This window comes from Chelonia mydas, chromosome 14, assembly GCF_015237465.2.
Source record: "Chelonia mydas isolate rCheMyd1 chromosome 14, rCheMyd1.pri.v2, whole genome shotgun sequence".
Taxonomy (NCBI): domain Eukaryota; kingdom Metazoa; phylum Chordata; order Testudines; family Cheloniidae; genus Chelonia; species Chelonia mydas.
The window spans coordinates 9,849,623-9,869,888 of record NC_051254.2 but is presented as its reverse complement, the minus strand read 5'-3'; the positions used below and the strand labels follow the sequence as shown (position 1 = coordinate 9,869,888).

The 20,266-nt window shown below is 44.3% G+C and overlaps 1 protein-coding gene across 2 annotated transcripts in view; it reads left to right on the top strand.

The window, feature by feature from the left end:
* Positions 1 to 8,941: 8,941 nt before the first annotated feature.
* Positions 8,942 to 20,266, top strand: part of RAB11FIP4 (RAB11 family interacting protein 4) — a 199,452-nt gene continuing 188,127 nt past the window's right edge. The window contains exon 1 of one of the 2 annotated variants that reach the window (XM_037914098.2): positions 8,942 to 9,197. In XM_037914098.2, coding sequence (XP_037770026.1) covers positions 9,045 to 9,197 — 153 coding nt within the window. In that variant the 5' untranslated portion in view covers positions 8,942 to 9,044. The remainder of the gene's footprint in view (positions 9,198 to 20,266) is intronic. The other variant, XM_043527659.1, reaches the window with a different exon arrangement.

The following is a 20,266-nucleotide window of genomic DNA, read 5'->3' as shown; positions in this document are numbered from 1 at the left end:
TGCAAGCCACTTGCAGAATCTTTATTAGTAGTGACGACACATGAGAAGAAAAAACCCAGAGTGATTTCAAAATCCCACAGAAACTTTGCAGAGCTGGTAGTTTGAAAAGCATTTTTCTACTTGTAAACCAAGCAGATGTGATGTGGTGTCTGCCAGAGACAATACACATGGTTCCCCACAGGGCCATCTTCACAGTCTCTTTTCAAAGTAGGACTGGATTTTAATTATCTTTTGAATATCTTGCCTGAAGATTCAAATGCATTGTGCTCTGGGGTCGGATAGGAGTTTTTCAGCAAGCCTCTACTTCAGAAACACAAAACAAAATACGTATTTGCCGTAAAAATGTTCCATAATATAATAAGGCTGTTTCACTAGTACAATGTGAAATATTTTAGGGTGCTATCACCCCCATGTGATTTTATTCTGTGTTGGAAGTGCAAGTTGTATCCAGTAGAGGGGCTTGCTCCATATTTTACGCCCTCTCTTGAGTGGGAAGATTATTCTTGTGATTAAAGTAAGTATAGCCCCAGGAGAGAGAAGATGTGGGATCTATTTCAGGTTCTGCTGTAGCCTGATTCAAACCCCCTTGAAATGGAAATTGTTCCATTGATTTCAATGGCCTTTGAATCAAGCCTTTAATCAACTTCTTTTATGATCTTGGGCCAGTTACTTAACCTGTCTGTAAAATGGGGTAATAATACCTCCCTGCCGCACAGTGGGGTTGCAAGGCTTGTTTCATTGATATTTCTAAATTACTTTGAGGTCCTCAAATCGAAGCTGCTAGCCACAATTATTCTTAATGATACTATCATCACCTCATCTCCCTTTTCCTAGTGACACTTAGCTATATTAGTAGCTTTTATCATGTTAAGCATCCTGCACTTTTGCAGAATTCCGGTTAGTGATGTTTTGCACTAAGATCCTGCAGACACTTTAAAGGGACATTTGTTATTCAAAACCATCCCTTGGTTGCCTGTGAAGCCTTTAAGGAACTTTATGTAAAATAGATTTTAGGGCAGGATTTTTAAAGCTGCACCCAGATTCTGGATGTCCAATTACTTATAATTTCTAATGGGAATGGGGTATTCAAATCTTTTAAGCAGCTGTCACAGCCCTAGTCAAGCTCCCCCTGCTGGACACTCACCAGGTCACTGCGTTTGAGTCCCACATGCTGGACCATGCGCTTTTAACCTTTCTGGAGTCTGAGCAGAGTCCAGGCTCATGGTTTCTAGGCATGCTCTTGGGGTGCAGAGTCTCTTTCTGTCACTCACCTCTGAGAGTTGGAACCCTGCAGTCCAACTGCCCAGGTCCCAAGACTGATGCAGGCTCCTCCAGATGCCTCAGTTGCTTAAACATCTTTCCCAAAGCTCCAACCTTGTGGGCACTCTGGTTTACAGTTTACCTCTGTAGGGTCATGTAATAATTAAAGCAAATAGAAATCTTTTGCAAAGCCTGTGTCCATCACAGTTAATCTAGACAGCACAAGAGCCATACAGTTCAAGGTAAAAAACAGTAACACACCTAGAAGCCATTACCTGCCTCAGTTTCCTCACCAGTCTTGAACATTCTTTGGGACTTCATCAGAGTCCTTTAGGGTGTCCACAATACCCCCTCCTGCAGCTCAGGGCTTCTCCTCTCTCTCTCCTGCAGCCAGCTTCCTTCAGCCTTGTCTGGTTCCACAGCCAGAAAGACCCTCTTCCTCCAAAAGCTTGTCCCACTCTCCTCCCAAGCTTCCTTTGTCAGGCCAACCCACCCAATCTCTATGTTTTTAAAAGGCTGTACCAACACCTGATGGCTTGGCTCCCTCTCCTGGGAATATTCTATTTCTTCAAACCCTAGCCTTCTACAGAGAAGCTGGAGAAAACTGGGTTTAGCTTGGATGCGGTTCTTTTTTCCTTCTGCCTGAGCAAGATCTATTCAGGTGCTGATAGCCTTTAATGACTGATCTATTCATAGAGAAGGCCCTTCATTTTCAGTTTGTACTGATTTTTACCAAAAAATTCCTGAGTTTTACAAAACTGTTATTTAGTTTTTACTGGTTTTCATTCAATTTTTGGACCGCCCAAGTACATGAAAATACTGATTATGTTAAGCAAATCCAATAGGTTACATTAGTATATGTGTTTATGTTAATAATAAATGAGTCTAAGTGTAAATGCAAGGCTGTGTGTTAAAATAAGGCAGTGTAATGAAAGATACACATACATATGCATGTACGTGCCTATGTGAACATACTGTTAACGTGCAATTCATGAAATAAACCGCAGCATTACACTGCTTTAACTTTCAATACTCTTACTTTCTCTATTTGTTGCTTTTTTTCTGCCTTCCCATCCCATAATATTAACCCTGATATTTACCCAGAAAACTGTTACATTAATTTTTACTCTGATTTTCACCTCTTTTTTAACTATTTGTAATAAACACGGATAAACACCCAGGAAATTATTAAAAAAAACAAAAACAAAAAATAAAGGGCCTTGTTCATAGATAGACTTGTAGTCACCACTCCCCTGCCTCCTTCATGCAAGGAGTATAGGGCATTCAAACACAGTAAAGAAAATCATTAGACATAAGGAATATAGACAGTTGATTAAATCAATCTGGAATTTATAAGTTGTACATAGACCGGTTCTGCAAACTGTCACAGCAGCTCTGGAAATCTCAGCCTCAGTGCTTTGCTGTTTGCCTTCTCACTCCTAGTCAAGTCCTGTGATGACTAACGGAGGTAATTAACTTGTTAAATAATAACCACCTGTTCTGGCAGGGAGAAATAGCCTTTTGTACTGACAGATACCTCCTAAAAAGGTTTGGAGGATATAGAACATCAGCAAGAAATTAAGCCTACCACATACAGTCCACTGACAATAAAAGGGAACTCCCACTCAGTTCAGCCTTTCATACTGTGTCTTCCAATTGCAGTTGCAAGGCAAGTGAGTATAGCACACATTCAGCTCAGCCTCCCTGCCTCAGTGCGCCTGGGCTACTCCCAGCTTTCAGATCTCAGTCCTTAACTCCCAAAATCTCGCTCCTGCCGCTCACATCTCAGCTCCCAGCGCTCCCGGATCTCAGCTCTGAACTCAGCTGTCTACAGTGACAGTTTCTTTATCGTACTTTGCAGCTCTCCGATATCGGCCTTCTTGCAGATCTCACCGGCATGCCAGTTTTGTGAGTCGGTTTTCAGACTTCAGCACCAGCTCTTCAATTTACTGCCTTAGCTCCCAGTGCTTCTTTGTAAATGTATCTACAGCTAGGGACAAATATGAGACAACGTGATCCAGACATTGAGCAGGCAGATTTTGTACAAGCTTCCCCATATTTGCCAGTGCATAACCACCCTGACTTGCAGCTCCCAGCCCAGGGACACTGCTCCCTCATCACAGGACAGGAGGAACGCCCATTGATGTCAGTGGAAGTTATTTCTATTCTGCCGCCGGAGAATGTGTTTCTTTGTGCTCATCAGGCACAACCAGTCATGCCCACTTCTATAGCGCAGTATGCAATGCATATCAGTGCAGGCTAGGATCTGCCATGTTGCAAACTTATGATTGTATCCACAATTCTTGTCCTATTTGGTGATTTTCCCTAAGCTCCAGCTCCTGGAGTCAATTGATTACAAGAAAATCTCAGCTTTCATACAAAACCACAAGAAAGTTTCTATATACACAGATTGATGGGATCAGAATTAGCTGTTACCACTCAAGAAAGATCTTGGAGTCATCGTGGATAGTTCTCTGCAAACATCTGCTCTATGCAAAATGGCAGTCAAAAACCTAACAGAACGTTAGAAACCATTAAGAAAGGGATAGATAAGAAGACAGAAAAATATCATAATGCTACTATATAAATCCATAGTATGCCCACACCTTAAATACTGCACGCAGTTCTGGCTGCTCCATCTCAAAAAAGATATATTAGAATTGGAAAAAAGTCACAGAGAAAGTCAATAAAAATAAGCAGGGATATGGAACAGCTGCCATACGAGGAGAGACTAAAACAAATGGGATTGTTCATCTTAGAAAAGAAATGACTAAGAAGATGATAGACATCTATAAAATCATGAATGGTGAAAGTGAATAGATCTGGAAGTGTTATATACCCTTTCACATAACACAAGAACTAGGGGTCATCCAGTGAAATTAATAGGCAGCAGGTTTAAAACAAACATAAAGGAAGTACTTCCTCACACAACAATCAACCTGTGAAACTCATTGCCGGGGGATGATGTGAAGACCAAAAGTATAACAGTTCAAAAAAGAATTAGATAAGTGAATGCAGGATAGGTCCATCAGTGGCTATTATCCAAGATGGTCCGGGGCACAACTTCATGCTTTGGGTTTCCCAAACCTTTGACTGCCAGAAGCTGGGACTGGACAACCAGGGATGGATGGCTTGATAATTGCCTTGTTCTGTTCATTCCCTCTGAAGCACCTGGCATTGGCCGCTGTTGGAAGACAGGGTACTGGGCTAGATGGACCACTGGTCTGATCCAGTGTGTCCGTTTTTATGTTCTAGATATCAGGGTTATGGAGAAAAGCTTGAAAAGTGGCCCTAAAGTCTCCAAAACCAGAAAGCAGATAAAAGAACCTGAGATGTATTATTTCTTTCACAGGTCATGAGTTGAGAGACAATCTCTAGATTTTGGAGGCCCTATTTATGATTTTTAAATGCTGGAGGTTGACAACACTGAGGAGGAGATTGCCAAATCCATTCTCCCTGTAGACAGTTTTGAACTTGGAGCTTACAAGTCCAAGCCCAGCACAATGGCCCTGAAATCTCAGGATGCTGCTCTGACTTCACAACCTTTTAGTTCCCAGCCACTCTCTGATCAAACACTTTGCTTCCCTTCTCTTACTTCTTACCAATTCTTTGGCCTCAAATCTCCTCTTTTATCCCTTGCTTCACAGCTGACTGTTCCCTTCTTCTTGCACCGACTATCAAAATCTCGCCTCTGAGATCTCTGCTCTTTGTTTTCTGCTCCTAGAAGAGGTGCCCATTTTCTCTTATCAACAAAGGGCCAGTTGAACTCAAGGGGTTTATGTTTTTCCATAAGGTTTGGCAAATTCAATCTGCAGATTTAGGAAAAGGGGGAATAAAAAGGATGCCTATTCCCTGGCTGGCTAAGGTACCTCTGAGTGTTTAAAACAAAATTAAAAGGGAAATTAAAGTTAGATTGTACAAATACATTTGCCTGCTGGGAAGATCCCTGCAATCCATGGATTTTGAACCCAGGTCCACAGGGTTCTTGTCTATCATCACACTGCAGCTAACAACTTACTGGCAGCAACTAGAATCAGAACTCCTTGAAGACCAGCTCAGATAGAGGGCATCACCCCTGAGCCCCAATTGCTGGAACACTGGAGTTTCTGGTTGGCCTGCTTCCTCTACTTAAGCCAGAAGGAGGAACAGGAAATCATCCATACAAACGGTTGACAGTGGGACGAAGTTGGCCAGTGATAAATGTAGGATGGGGTGGGAAGGACCATCTCCCCATGCCAACCAGGGTTCAGAACCAGGAGGTCATGAACTGAGAGTCAGATACTAGGAATCAGGAGGTCAGGGTCAGGAGCAGGAAGTGCTGGGCTCTACCATGCTTTGAGCTGCTCACCGAGCACTACCTCACCCTGGCCTCCTGACTCAGCCTGATTCCTGACCTCAGCTCCTGACCTCCTGGTTCTGAACCTCCACTGGCATGGGAACCCAGCACCCTGCCCTATGCTAACTACTAGGCCTGGCCATTTATATCCTGGCCCTGACACCCACGGTCTTCAAAGTCAGTTTCTTCCATGATGGAAAGACCCTGGTAAACATTGGTACAGGAGCAGAAAAACCTTATACAGTTTTTTTAAATGTCAGGACAGAGTATTCATTTAAAGGCTGTTTTACAGAAACTGGAATTTTTAAAATAGGTCACTTAAAGAAGTATCAAGGTGACAGTGTCACTGTAACCCCTGCCGTCTATATGTGACCCCTTCAAATTAAGGTGGCAGGATGTGGGAAGCTTGCACCACTTCTGTTCCTTGCATTGTCACTGTTCTACGGATCAACAGAAGACATCAACCCACAGGGCTGTCAAGCCAGCCCTCTTCATGAACATTACATTTACATACAAATAGGATGAAGTGCACATTTGGAGTACCAAAACTTCTTGGGGGTGTATGCCTCCTGCCTCCCAGGGGAGGAAAGCATTTTGGCTGGCTTCCTTCCGTCATGGCATTTCCAGAGACATTAGGTGGAATGTGAGGCCTTTGTTATTTTGCTGTTTTAAAGCAAGAAATTAATGAGATAGTGTTTCAATTCAAAGTCCAGCGCTAACTGTAAAATCTTTAGCACAGAGCATTTTAAGTGAGCAGCCTTATTGACAACCTGCAAAACATCACTCATAAAATCACACACAATTTAAAACTGGAGTAATGGCCACTTGTGCTTATTAACAACTGCGGTGCTTTTGGCAAAAGTAAGAGTGACTGGCCAGATTCTGAGCCATCAAGTACCTAAGCCTAAATGAACTCATGGTACTTGCTCCAAAGGCTGCCTCCAAGATTCACAGGGCCGAAGGCATGGTTCAGAAAGAGGGAACCATTCTTTGTCCATTCCTTTGACCCACTTCTCAGAAAGCTCATGGATATAGACTAGAAGGGTTATTTTAAGATGGGGGGGGCAGAGAAAGTAGCAAAAGGCTTAAATTAAGAAAGGATAAATTTACACTGAATAACAGGAAGGCCTAACTTGCAATGGCACATGAGTCATTAAATGAGTTAGTCATGTCTGACTTATATCACCATGCAATATCCCCTCTTACAAACAAATACTGCTGCGGGACGTTTTCTGAGTAGCACAAAGTAAGATGCAACTAAGAAAAGATGCAACTATTCGCTTTATCTGGATCAGACAGGTGTTTGCCTTCTCTTTATCCTAGTCACATATATTCTTTTCATTCCCAGCCCTCCTCCATTTAATCTTAATATTTAATTTTATATTCTACTGGCATCTAATACTGAGCTGTTACATGACACTTTTCAGCTGTGGAGCTCAAAGCACTTTATAAAGGAAGACAAGTATTATCCCCATTTTACAAATGGGGAAAACTGAGGCATAGTGGGGTGGAGTGACTCAGTGGGCGAGTGGCAGAGCCAGGAATAGAACCCAGGTTCCCGGAGCCTCAATTCCATGCTCTAACCACTAAAGCATGCTGCCCTCTTTGCTGTTAGTTTTCTCCCATCCCCCTTCTTGTTCTCCCCCTCTCCTCTCCCATCCCCCTTCTCCCCCTCCCCTGGCTCTCCCCCTCCCCTCTCCCATCCCCCTTCTCCCCTTCCCCTGGCTTTCCCCCTCCCCTCTTCCATCCCCCTTCTCCTCATTCTCCCCCTCCCTTCTCCCCTTCCCCTGGGTCTCCCCCTCCCCTCTCCCTTCCCCCTTCTCCCCTTCCCCTGGCTCTCCCCCTCCCCTCTTCCATCCCCCTTCTCCTCATTCTCCCCCTCCCCTCTCCCTTTCCCGTGGTTCTCCCCCTCCCCTCTCCTCCTGGTTCTCCCCCGCCCCTCTCCCATCCCCCTTCTTTCTTTCCCCTGGTTTTCCCCCTCCCACCCCCCTTCTCCCCTTCCCCTGGCTCTCCCCCTCCCCTCTCCCATCCCCCTTCTCCCCTTCCCCTGGCTCTCCCCCTCCCCTCTCCCATCCTCCTTCTCCCCTTCCCCTGGCTTTCCCCCTTCCCCTGGCTCTCCCCCCTCCCCTCTCCCCTCCCCCTTCTCCCCTTCCCCTGGCTCTCCCCCTCCCTCTCCCATCCCCCTTCTCCCCTTTCCCTGGCTCTCCCCCTCCCTCTCCCATCCCCCTTCTCCCCTTCCCCTGGCTCTCCCCCTCCCATCCCCCTTCTCCCCTTCCCCTGGCTCTCCCCCTCCCCTCTTCCATCCCCCTTCTCCCCTTCCCCTGGCTCTCCCCCTCCCCTCTTCCATCCCCCTTCTCCCCTTCCCCTGGCTCTCCCCCTCCCCTCTCCCATCCCCCTTCTCCCCTTCCCCTGGCTCTCCCCCTCCCCTCTCCCATCCCCCTTCTCCCCTTCCCCTGGGTCTCCCCCTCCCCTCTCCCATCCCCCTTCTCCCCTTCCCCTGGGTCTCCCCCTCCCCTCTCCCATCCCCCTTCTCCCCTACCCCTGGGTCTCCCCCTCCCCTCTCCCTTCCCCCTTCTCCCCTTCCCCTGGTTCTCCCCCTCCCCTCTCCCATCCCCCTTCTTTCTTTCCCCTGGTTTTCCCCCTTCCCTCCCCCTTCTCCCCTTCCCCTGGCTCTCCCCCTCCCCTCTCCCATCCCCCTTCTCCCCTTCCCCTGGCTCTCCCCCTCCCCCTCCCATCCCCCTTCTCCCCTTCCCCTGGCTCTCCCCCTCCCCCTCCCATCCCCCTTCTCCCCTTCCCCTGGCTCTCCCCCTCCCCCTCCCATCCCCCTTCTTCCCTTCCCCTGGGTCTCCCCCTCCCCTCTTCCATCCCCCTTCTCCCCTTCCCCTGGCTCTCCCCCTCCCCTCTTCCATCCCCCTTCTCCCCTTCCCCTGGGTCTCCCCCTCCCCTCTTCCATCCCCCTTCTCCCCTTCCCCTGGGTCTCCCCCTCCCCTCTTCCATCCCCCTTCTCCCCTTCCCCTGGCTCTCCCCCTCCCCTCTTCCATCCCCCTTCTCCTCATTCTCCCCCTCCCTTCTCCCCTTCCCCTGGTTCTCCCCCTCCCCTCTCCCATCCCCCTTCTTTCTTTCCCCTGGTTTTCCCCCTTCCCTCCCCCTTCTCCCCTTCCCCTGGCTCTCCCCCTCCCCTCTCCCATCCCCCTTCTCCCCTTCCCCTGGCTCTCCCCCTCCCCTCTCCCCTTCCCCCGGCTCTCCCATTCCCCCCTCCCCTTCCCCCGGCTCTCCCCTTCCCCCGGCTCTCCCCCTCCCCTCTCCGTCCCTGGTTCTCCCTCCTCTCCCCCCCAGTTCTGTGGTCCCTCCCCCGGCTGGCTGATGTCACGCGCCGGCGGGAGGCAGCCGGGCGGTCATGGCTGCTGCCGGCTGGCGCCTGGCGCGGGGCTGCAGCTAGGCGCCCGGGATGGAGCCGGGCGGGCTCGGGGGCCAGGCCGACTGGATGCGGCTCCTGCGGAAGCTCAAGGAGGTCTTCGACGTGTGCGACGAGGATGCGGCCGGCTTCGTGCGCGTGGAGCGTTTCGTCGCCCTGGGGCTGCAGTTCGGCCACGGGGATGAGGTGAGAGGGGCGGGGGGCGCGCCCAGCCCCCGAGCGGGGCAGGTGCCACCGGGGCTCCGGTTCCTCCAGCGCCATGCGGGGCCCCCTCCTCCCGCCTCCCCCCGTTCACCCTGCAGCGCCCGCCCGCCTCCCCTCCCCCGTCCTGCCTCCCCTCCCTTGGCACCTGCAGGCTGCCCCTGCCTTGGGCTCCCGCCTCGCTGCCCCTTTGCGGCAACTCTGCCACCTTTTAACTAGGGCTCCCCCTCTGATCCGGGGGGGGCACCCCTGAGCGCTCCGCACCGCAGGGCCAGGCTGCTCTGGGTCAAATCACGTCCGAGGTGATTGCATGGAAATGCACTTTCTCCTGCAGCCTAGAGCAGGAAGAGGCACCCTCAGGGAGCCTGGGGCTACTTCTCTGCTGATTTGACTCCAGACCCCTCTGGCCAAGGGGGACAGTTATGTTCCTGCAGTTAACCAGTTTTGCACCTATTCTTGGTTCTGTTTTCTAAAGTCTCTTTCTCTTGTCCATATGGAGAGTAACTTCGCTGAAGTCAATATTTTGGACTTCTGGCTTTGAACATACCACCCTGCTGCCATTCAGGCAAACAGGGCAAACCCTGCATTGCTTTCCCTGCGAATAAACAGTGGGATAAGGCCATGCAGAATTCAGCCCCATATGATTTTTTTGTCTGAATCAGACTGCAGGGACAGGCTCATATTTTCTTCAGTTTATTTCCTGCCCGGCTCTTTTATGCTGATGCAAATAGCCACCTGACTCTCAGAAACACCTGGGTTTGACCTTGTTTACCTTGTTTCTTTCAATGGCAGCATTGACTTTCTAAGCAGAAATACACCTGCGCTAGTGAACAGATGTGATGGTTCTGCTGTTAGTTTTTTTGTTGTTGTTGCTGTTTTTTTTGCCAGGCATGACTGTTGTGGTGAAAGCAAAGGTTTCTCCTCCTTAGCTATGTGGACAATCTGAAAATAGGTTCCACAGATTACACAAACAAGACTCTCCTTTGAAATGAGTGCCTTTATTGCAAATCCTGTTACTCCACCATGGGTCTGTCATAATTCCTTATACACGTTAGTCCTTTTTGGCCTTCTTGGTGTTTAAAGAACACAGAGTGTGTTCTGGAATGCCTGTGGAGCCATTTAACAGCATCATGTTAATCTGCAGTGACACTCACAGAAAAGCTGTGTGAGTTAGAATTATGGACCAAAGTCAGTCTATCGTTGACACAGGTATAAATCTGGAGTCACTCCACTGTCTTCAGCGGAGCCATTACTTTAGTGGAACCATTATCACTGCATTATAGTAGTGTAAATAAGAGTAGAATTTGGCCCAATATTGATTAGAATAATTGCATGAATTTCAATTGGCCCAGTTCCTCTTAAATTATTGAGTAAGACAGAAATCTCAAACAAAATGAACCAGATATGAAATCTTGTATTTCATGAGAAGATTCCCCCCTTCAGAATATGGTACCTCATCTCTGGGTCACCACATAACAAAATGCTCTGGCACTTGAAAAAAGGAGGCAGCACCAAGAAAACAAAGCTGGTGTCAGGATGAAAAGTTCTGACCTTTTAAAATGCGGTAAAATAAATTAATCTGCAGAGATTGTAAAGAGAGAGAAGTTTATAAAAGGGTTCTGAGGAAGTACTATAGCAAAAAAAGCATAATAAATTCATAGTTCTTGTCAAATCAAGTTACTAATGTTTGGATCAGCACTGGTAATGGAACAAGACTTGTGAATTAAAGAAAGAGGATACAGGAGGCTCCATTTCTTGCATCTAGTCATAGACCTGTGGTTGAATATTTCTTTAATGAGAGATTAGAGTTATTATTCAGTAACCAGTAATATAAGGAGAAGAAAGGACTAACAGGAGCGAGCTCTATTGATCTCTCTGTTTTTATTTGTCCCTTGAAGAGTTATACATTCCTATATACACTAAGGGCCTAAATTGTTAAATCCATGTCGCAAGAAGCATTGATTGTACTGTGGGTGGTTTTTGTATTACTGTATTTATTTCATTCCTAGATCAATAACCTTTTCTTGTTGGCATTTAGGAAGGTTGGTGAAATTCTCTGGCCTTTGTTTTGCTGGAGATCAGCCTAGATCAGTGGTTCCCAAACTTGTTCAGGGAAAGTCCCTGCCGGGCTGGGCCGGTTTGTTTACCTGCCGCGTCTGCAGGTTCGGCCGATCGCGGCTCCCAGTGGCTGCAGTTCGCTGCTCCAGGCCAATGGAACCGCTGGAAGCAGTGGCCAGTACGTCCCTCGGCCCGCGCTGCTTCCAGTAGCTCCCATTGGCCTGGAGCAGCGAACCGCGGCCACTGGGAGCCGCGATCGGCTGAATCTGCAGACGTGGCAGGTAAACAAACTGGCCTGGCCTGGCAGGGGCTTTCCCTACACAAGCAGTGGAAGAAGTGTGGGAACCACTGGCCTAGATGATCAGGTTCCTTCTGACTTTAGAATGTATGGAAATCTATCAGGTTATTAGGAGGGGAGCTGGGAGAATAAACTGGAGATAAAAGGTTGAATCAGATGATGTCTTAAAAATGTCTTTATTTTTTGTAGATGAATGTATTAGAAATATGTAAAGGGTGGGGGTTTGATGAACTAAAGTATTGTATTGGAAAATTATAAACCATGACTGGTGTATTCTGAATTTTGGGAGAGGCCTAGATTACTGATTAGGTGCCAGAAAAATAAATAATATGCAAATAAGAGATTAAATTATAGGCTGCAGCATATGTCTAGTTAAACAGGGTGAATGGTAATGAGAAATGCCCTGTAATCATCACTGCATTCTTGTTAGTTGTAACTGACAATGTTTGAAAAATATACTTACAAAGATGAGAGAAAAGGAATTTACCTCTATATCTTTAGAAGCATGCATATTACAATTTGTCTTAATTTCTCTTTGTATAAGTAGTCTGATCTGAAGCCTGTTGAAGTCATTGGAAAGGCTCTCATTGACTTCACTGGGCTTTGGATCAAGCCCTCAGTAGCTGGTATGCTGCATTGTTGCTAGGTTTGGGTGGACCAAACCAGAACTTCACATCTGAACTCCTTTAATTTTAGAGTGTTACGTGCATGTGGATTCATGTCCCCTGCCTCTACAGTTTTGGTTCTGGGACAGCTCCTAATCTAGAAGGGTTGGTGCTATTTTATAGCTTTGGGTGCTGCAGCTAAAATATTACCGTTTGGGGCCAAAATCTCATGAGACTCGCTTATGTGATTTCAGTGCTGTTGAATTTGCTGCTAAACCTTAGCCCTGATTCGGTCTCAACCACAACCTAAACATGACCATAATACTGCCTTCTTGGATTCATCTCTAATTCTTCCCAGATATCACTAGATAAAATGGGAGGGGCTGAGAGTTTACAAGAAGGAGGAAATTAAAGAGGGCTGGGTGTGTTATAGTACGTTTTGAAGCCATTCCAACTTCACAGGATCCTTATTTTATAGTCAACACCAAGCTTTTCCAGTACCCATGTTAAGTAATCACCGTTCTTTGACATGATGCTTCAAGAGGATGTATTTCAGATGCAGTGATGGTCATCAGAGGAGCAGACTGAGTGCTCTAAGAATGATGGCCTCCTCCACTCCTAATCAAGTTATTGATTTCCCAGTGGAGTTCAGCCAAACAGGTGTGCCACGAGGCAATGCAGGGAACAGCAGCAGGGAAATATGGAATGTGCATGGCAGGAAACGATAGGAAGGGTGTGTAGGGCGATCAGTGTGGGGAGGATTTAATTGGACCTGTAAGGCACATGGAGGGAGGAAGAAGTTTGTGGGCAAAGAAATATGGAGAAGGGAGGAAAAGAAGGGGAAAAGGGAAGGAGGACAGGGATGTCCAAAATCAGAAAAGGCATTAGGACCCCGACTGAGAAAAGTGGTGATGTACAAACTGCACTGTGCTATTTAGCAGTGGCTGAGTCAGGTCTGCTCATTTAACTGACAGACAAGATTATTCCCTGCACGGACAGGTTAAGGAGACAGCAAGCTGGACTCTGTTCTGTTCCATGCATCATCGACAAACATGCCTGCTCCTTTCTGACTGCAGGATCTTCACTGCTGGCGGTAACATAAGAGGCAGGGAAAGTCTGGCTTTCAGATTCCAGGGGCAGAGTTTGCAGCATGGGCAGGTTGAAAAATCATCTCTGGACTTCTCAGCTGAACCAATTTGATATGCATACCACTGGGAGAGATTTGCTATGGAACCGCAGACAGAGGCAATGATCCTAGTGCAGATGTACTGTAAATACCTTATCGTGGGTGGATAATGACTTTGCCATTCTGTTTAAAAACGTGTCATTCAAAATGAACTTTGTTTACTATGTATCACTGGTGACCTCAGGAGACAGAAAGAATCAGTTTCCCAAAACAGTACAGCCATCCCAAACTTGCTTCCATAGGGGCCTAATAACAATTGTGCAGGAAAATCTGCAATGTATCAGATTAAATTAAACCTAAGAGATGCTGCCAGAGAGCTGCCTTGTCCTCTTTACCGTAGTCTAACGCATGATAATTCATTGTTTAAATGTACTTTTGGTTTTTATTCTACATTTTCTGGGCCCAATCCAGCTCCCATTAAAATAAATGGGAATCTTTCCATTGGCTTTAGCAGAAGATTGATTGACCCTATATGTTAATGATTTTAGCCTTTCAGTTCTGTGTATCTTATACCTAACATGTGAAGGATCAGATTTTGCACTGTTGCAACCCAAGTATCTATAACACTCTCAGCACAAATAGTCACGACATTGCACTGATGTAATGAGAGTGAAATTTGGCTTGGTTAATTCCATCCTTCCCGACTTTATCCGACAATCCTCCTCTGTGCCTTCATATATTTGTAGCCAGGGCCAAGCAAAACCTTGATATTACAAATTCTTGAGTTATTTACCAAAGTTTGTGAGAATTTAACATAGTATGAAGTTTTTACCCTTTATGTGGTTGGTAGTTTGGTTGGTTTGTGGTCAACATGATGAAATTTATCATTCAAAAGAGATCAGGAACTTTCTGAAAATTTGCCTCAAAGCAAAATTTTGCAGCAAAACAGCAGGTTTTTGCCTGGAAAAAGCAGCCCTCATGTTCATTGGCACAGTCAAAATAACAGAGGTGAAACTTGAAAATGTTTAGCTTTTTCATGATTAAACTTTGGGGATTTTTATGGTTCCTATCTCTGATGATGAAATTATCTATTACCCTATTTAAAACTCTTTATGGCAGCAACTTTTACCCCACTCCTCCTTTGTTATACACCCTTGATGAAATCCTGGCTTCACTGAAGTCTTTGGAAGTATTGCCTTGTTTTCACACACTGTCTTAAATTAGGCTCTGAGCTCTATAGGGGCAGGGTCTATCATTTTATTCCTAGACCCTGATCTAGCAATGAATTCCATGCGAGTGAACCCCTGTGCCCAGGCGGAGCTCATTACAGGATTGGGGCCTTATTGTAGTTCACTGAAGTCAATGTAATTACTTTCATACTCACGGTTAAGCATGTGCATAAGCGTTCGCATGATCGGGGGTTTCGTTTTTAGCACCTAGCGTGATGAGACCCATAGGTGCTGCAGTTGTAATACACATGTTAATACATATAGGATGGAGCAATTCATATTAAACATCAAGGGCCAAATAATACTAAGTATCTTAAATGTACATGGTGCTTTTACCCCAAAGGCTCCCCAAGTACTTTACAACATATGGTCCGAACCCTGCTGCCTCTCTCAGCCAAAATTTTCACTGGTTTCAGTGAGAGCAGGAAGATTACACGTAGCTGTTGCTTTTAAGGAGATATTGTCAACTGAAAGCCACATGTTGCAAACGGACACATTTATTGACTATGAGACCAGGAACAGTGGAGGGTGGGAGGCTTTTCAAAAGCACTGATGGGAATTCGGTGCCCAATTGTGCCTTTTGAAAATGTCCCCCTTAGATTATTACAAGTAAAAGAAGTTTAAAATTCCAATTTGCTTGTCACTTTTCCACTATTGTGCTTGCTTTTTCCTTTAGCTATGGATGCTGGAAATCCATGACATCAGTTTCACTTTTGTTTATAGTCAGTGCCACTTTCTTTTTTCTCCTTGATACAGTGCTTGAGGTTTCAAATGCTGCAAGGCAATATTTGTTGGTTTAAAAACAACTGTTTTCATTGGATTGCTTTTTATTATGGAAACATTTCTACTGAGCTTTGGCTTAGTACAAGCTTGTTTTTGCAACACTTACATGATGGCCCAACTTGAAGTAACGATTGTCTCTTTTACACCTGAGAGCTACAATGCACAATAGTTTAAAACAGAAACAGTGGAACCCTTTCACCAGTGAATTTTTCTTATTTATACTCCAATAGCATGCAGAGGCCCCAGTCACACATATAATGATAGTCCCTGCCCCAAAGATCTAAATAAAGGGGAAAAGCTGTGGTGAAATGACTTGACCAAGGTCAGCAAGCCGGTCAGTGGCTGTGCCTGGGATAGAACCCAGGTCTGTAGAATACTGGTGCAGCGCCCTATCTATCCACTAGACAACGCTGGCTCTGTTCTTGGCGACTGTATGCAAAACCCACCCCGCAAATAGCTGTTATTGAAATTTCCATGTTGCTGAGTAGTTTGTTACATAAGGAGTGGAAATGCCAGCCTGCCAAATGTATGCCCACTCACAAGGGATTGTGAAGAAAGATGTGGAAAACACACTGCATTTTAAATACCATGGCTGGAACTTGTGTAGTCACTAGTTGGGGAAACACTTGTAGCACTGAAAAAGCCAGGAGTTGTTTGCCATCTGATTTCTTGTTACTTAGAAAATAGTTGCACTTGCAGCTGATGTGTCTAGAAGCCTTGCAAATTACATATTAAATGTGCTCAGGTTCCTGGCAATGGGTTATGTGAAAGTGTGTATCTTACAAATCTGTTGCCAGTGAATATTTCATAATGCTAGATCCTATTTAAACTCTACATTCAGTTTTCAGCAACAAGTGAAATATGATAAACATGTTGACTATTTATTTTCAGAGACCTAATCACCTTTTGGAGCATTTTTTTAAAAAAAAGAGAAAGCACAGGTGTTCATGCTTAGACAGCAGTGTGCGTAATATTAAGATCAACAAATACTTGCCAGGATAGGAACAGATTTCCACTTAAGAGGGAACTTCAGCAGCTCATAAGAATCTGTAGGGTGTTATCAATTATACTGTTGTGAATTGACAGTAACTCCACTGGAGTCAGTTTCAACCATGTAGAATTGGTGTATGTGAGAGCGGCATCAGGCCAGATGTACACAGAATCCCAAGAGCAAATCCCCACCTTTCTTCTTTGGCATGCAGAGACCAATAGAGAGTAGCAAAGCATCAAAATATGGGGGGATGCTCTTGAACTATCCTCTAGGGCAGTGGTTCTCAACCTGCGGGCCGCTTGCGGCCCAAACAGCACACACCTGTGGCTCGTGTGACATTCTCAGGGCCATACAGAGAGTATATATATGTTGTATGGATGTGACCCACATAACACACAGAGAGCTTCATATGCAGCCCACAGTGGTAAACAGGTTGAGAACGACTGCTCTGCTCTAGGAGTATCTGTTGAGGTCATGCACTGAAGCAGAGGGTCTACTGTAAATAACTGCTCTGTAATGGCCTTCCTGTACAAAAAGCACTTCTCCATTGCAAAAGTGGTCTTACATAGCACCTACGCCCCTAGATTCTTCTCTCAGCTATGCTGGTGACACTCTAGAATTAAACCACTGAAGTATATGAAGTTCCTCCTGATTTACCCCAGTGTAACTGAAAGCAGAATCCAGTAATGTCTTTAAATAGTTTAATGTATGCTGTAGCCTTATAATAAGCACCTATCAAATATGGGAAATAAGACCTGTAACTCTGAGATTTCAAAGGAAAAGTATTAGAGCATGACCAAAGGGTGGTGGTATTCTGATGACAGAAGCAGAAAAGAATTACTGCTTTCCTCATGCTCTGCTTTTCAGAGAAATACTTCTTGAAAGAACAAATAAATATTCACCCAGCCATGCTGAGGACAGAAGGGCAGTTCCCACGCAACCGCATTCTCTTGTATATACCTAGGCTGGTGCACATTTTGACTCGCTAAAGTAATTTGCTAATGATCAGTTATTTAATATCGTTTTGACTGGGTAGGGAAAAAATCCTACTCTGAAAACTGTACGCTAGGATGCTTAATGGATTTTGGATTAGTCAAGGTACAGTTGCTGTAGCTTTCCTAATTCAATGCAAGCCAGTACTGCAGTGTGCTTTAAACAAACCTACTGGTACATCCTACAATCAAGCATGTATTTCCAAACAGGTGACATAAAGCAGGCTTAGTCCTTATTGTTCATCATATGTTTGCTACAGCACTGTAATGAGGAGATATGCTGTAAGGTTCGCTGTGCACTTACAAGTCTAATTTGTTATGTAATATGAATGCATTTCAGAGATACAAGCACTGGGGGTGGGTTACACGCACACTTAAGAATTAGCTACTGCTGTATTCTGAAATACATGACAGTGATCACAATGAGTAGGCTTTTGTTAAAAACCAGAGAAAAGACAGTAATTCTTGAATTTTTTATTTAAATAACTCTGCTTTAGAGCTACCTTGAGAGATTATCTTTGATATAGCTACAGTGGCATTGTGTTGTCATGTGATCAAATGCAAAATCTTCTTGAGAAAAACCTCAATATGTAGATCCTGCAAATACAATCCAATGCTGCTTCCATTTTATATATTGTTGGAGGTAGAGCTTGAAATTAGGGAGGTTCATTACCCAGCTGCTTGGCAAGACTGGATATTTTCTATGTAGTTTCTCTCTGTCTCTCTCTTTTTTTTTTTTTCATGCGAGATTCAGTCTGTGCTGTTAAAATGTAAAACTAGTATGGCTATCAAGCAATTAAAAAAATTAATCACATTTAAATTAATCACACTGTTAAACAATAATAGAATACAATTTATTTCAATATTCTTGGATGTTTTCTACATTTTCAAATATATTGATTTCAATTACAACACAGAATACAACGTGTACCATGCTCACTTTATATTTATTTTTGATTACAAGTATTTGCGCTGTAAAAAAAGAAAATAGTTTTTTTCAATTTACCTAATACAAGTACTGTAGTGCAATCTCTTTATCATGAAAGTTGAACTTACAAATGTAGAATTATGTTAAAAAAAAAACCTGCATTCAAAAATCAAAAAATTAAAATTTTAGAGCCTGCAAATCTACTCAGTCCTACTTCTTGTTCAGCCAATAGCTCAGACAAACAAGTTTGTTAGGAGATAATGCTGCCCGCTTCTTGTTTACAATGTCACCTGAAAGTGAGAACAGGTGTTCTCACGGCACTGTTGTAGCTGGTGTTGCAAGATATTTACGTGCCAGATGTGCTAAAGATTCATATGTCCCTTCATGCTTCAACCACCATTCCAGGGGGCATGTGTCCATGCTGATGACAGGTTTTGCTCGATAACAATCCAAAGCAGTGTGGACCGACACATGTTCATTTTCATTATCTGAGTCAGATGCCACCAGCAGAAGGTTGATTTTCTCTCTTGGTGGTCCAGGATCTGTAGTTTCTGCATCGGAATGTTGCCCTTTTAAGACTTCTGCAAGCATGCTTTACACCTCGTCCCCCTCAGATTTTTGAAGGCACTTCAGATTCTTAGCCATTGGGTCGAGTGCTGTAGCTATCTTTAGAAATCTCGCATTGGTACCTTTGCATTTTGTGAAATCTGCTGTGAAAGTATTCTTAAAATGAACAACATGTGCTGGGTCATCATCCGAAACTGCTAGAACGTGAAATATATGGTAGAATGTGGGTAAAACAGAGCAGGGGACATACAATTTTTGCCCCAAGGAGTTCAGTCTCAAATTTAATTAACACTTTTTTTTTTTAATGGGTGTCATCGGCATGGAACCATGTCCTCTGGAATGGTGGTCAAAGCATGAAGGGGCATACAAATGTTTAGCGTATCTGGCATGTAAATATCTTGCAATGCCGGCTACAAAAGTGCCATGCAAATGCCTGTTCTCACTTTCTGATGACATTGTAAATAAGAAGAGGGCAGCATTATCTCCTGTAAATGTACACAAACTTGTTTGTCTTAGTGATTGGCTGTACAAGAAGTAGGACTGAGTGAACTTGTAGGCTCTGAAGTTTTACATAGTTTTGTTTTTGAGTGCAGTTATGTAACAGAAAAACCTACTTTTGTAAGTTGCACTTTCATGACAAAGAGATTCCACTACAGTCCTTGTCTGAGGTGAATTGAAAAATACTATTTCTTTATCATTTTTACAGTGCAAATATTTGTATTCAAAAATAATATACACTTTGATTTCAATTACAACACAGAATATAATATATATGAAAATGTAGAAAAACATCCAAAATATTTAATAAATGTCAATTGGAATCTATTGTTTAGCCATGCCATTAGAACTGTGATTAATCGTGATTAATTTTTTTAACTGTGATTAATTTTTTTTAGTTAATCACTTGAGTTAACTGCGATTAATCAACAGCCCTAAAAACTAGTATTTTTCAGGTGTGACGTGTGTTGGTGTTTTCCAGAAATTTGCTCATGCGACTCTGGAGGGTATTCAAATTTCCAGTGCATATGGATTTTACCCCTCTAATATGATTAAGCTCTGAAAAGTGAGTTATGCAAAATTGTTCAAGGAAAGGTACAGTGTTTTGGGGATGCAGGAGAATTTCCAGTTGGATGCTAGAAGAAGCTAACATGGTCTCAAGGCTCCATTGTCATCTGCAATTTAGCACAACCCATTGATAACCTGCAGAAAGCCTTTCAGGCTAACAAAGTGGACGCAAATTTAATTCCCTTACAGTGTTCATCGAAGTAAAATGATTTCATTATTCCTTGTGCAATCAACAATGCCGTGTTTCCCATTAATGGCATCTGATTCCAGAGCCAAACATTAATGAGCATGTTAGAAACTTGGATTTTTACTTTGTAAGGTAGGCTAGCTTCATAAGACTACTTTAACTTTGTTCATCTATGCAGGAGCTACAAATGAAATCATAGCAGTGTTTAAACTGTGAAGTTCCTTG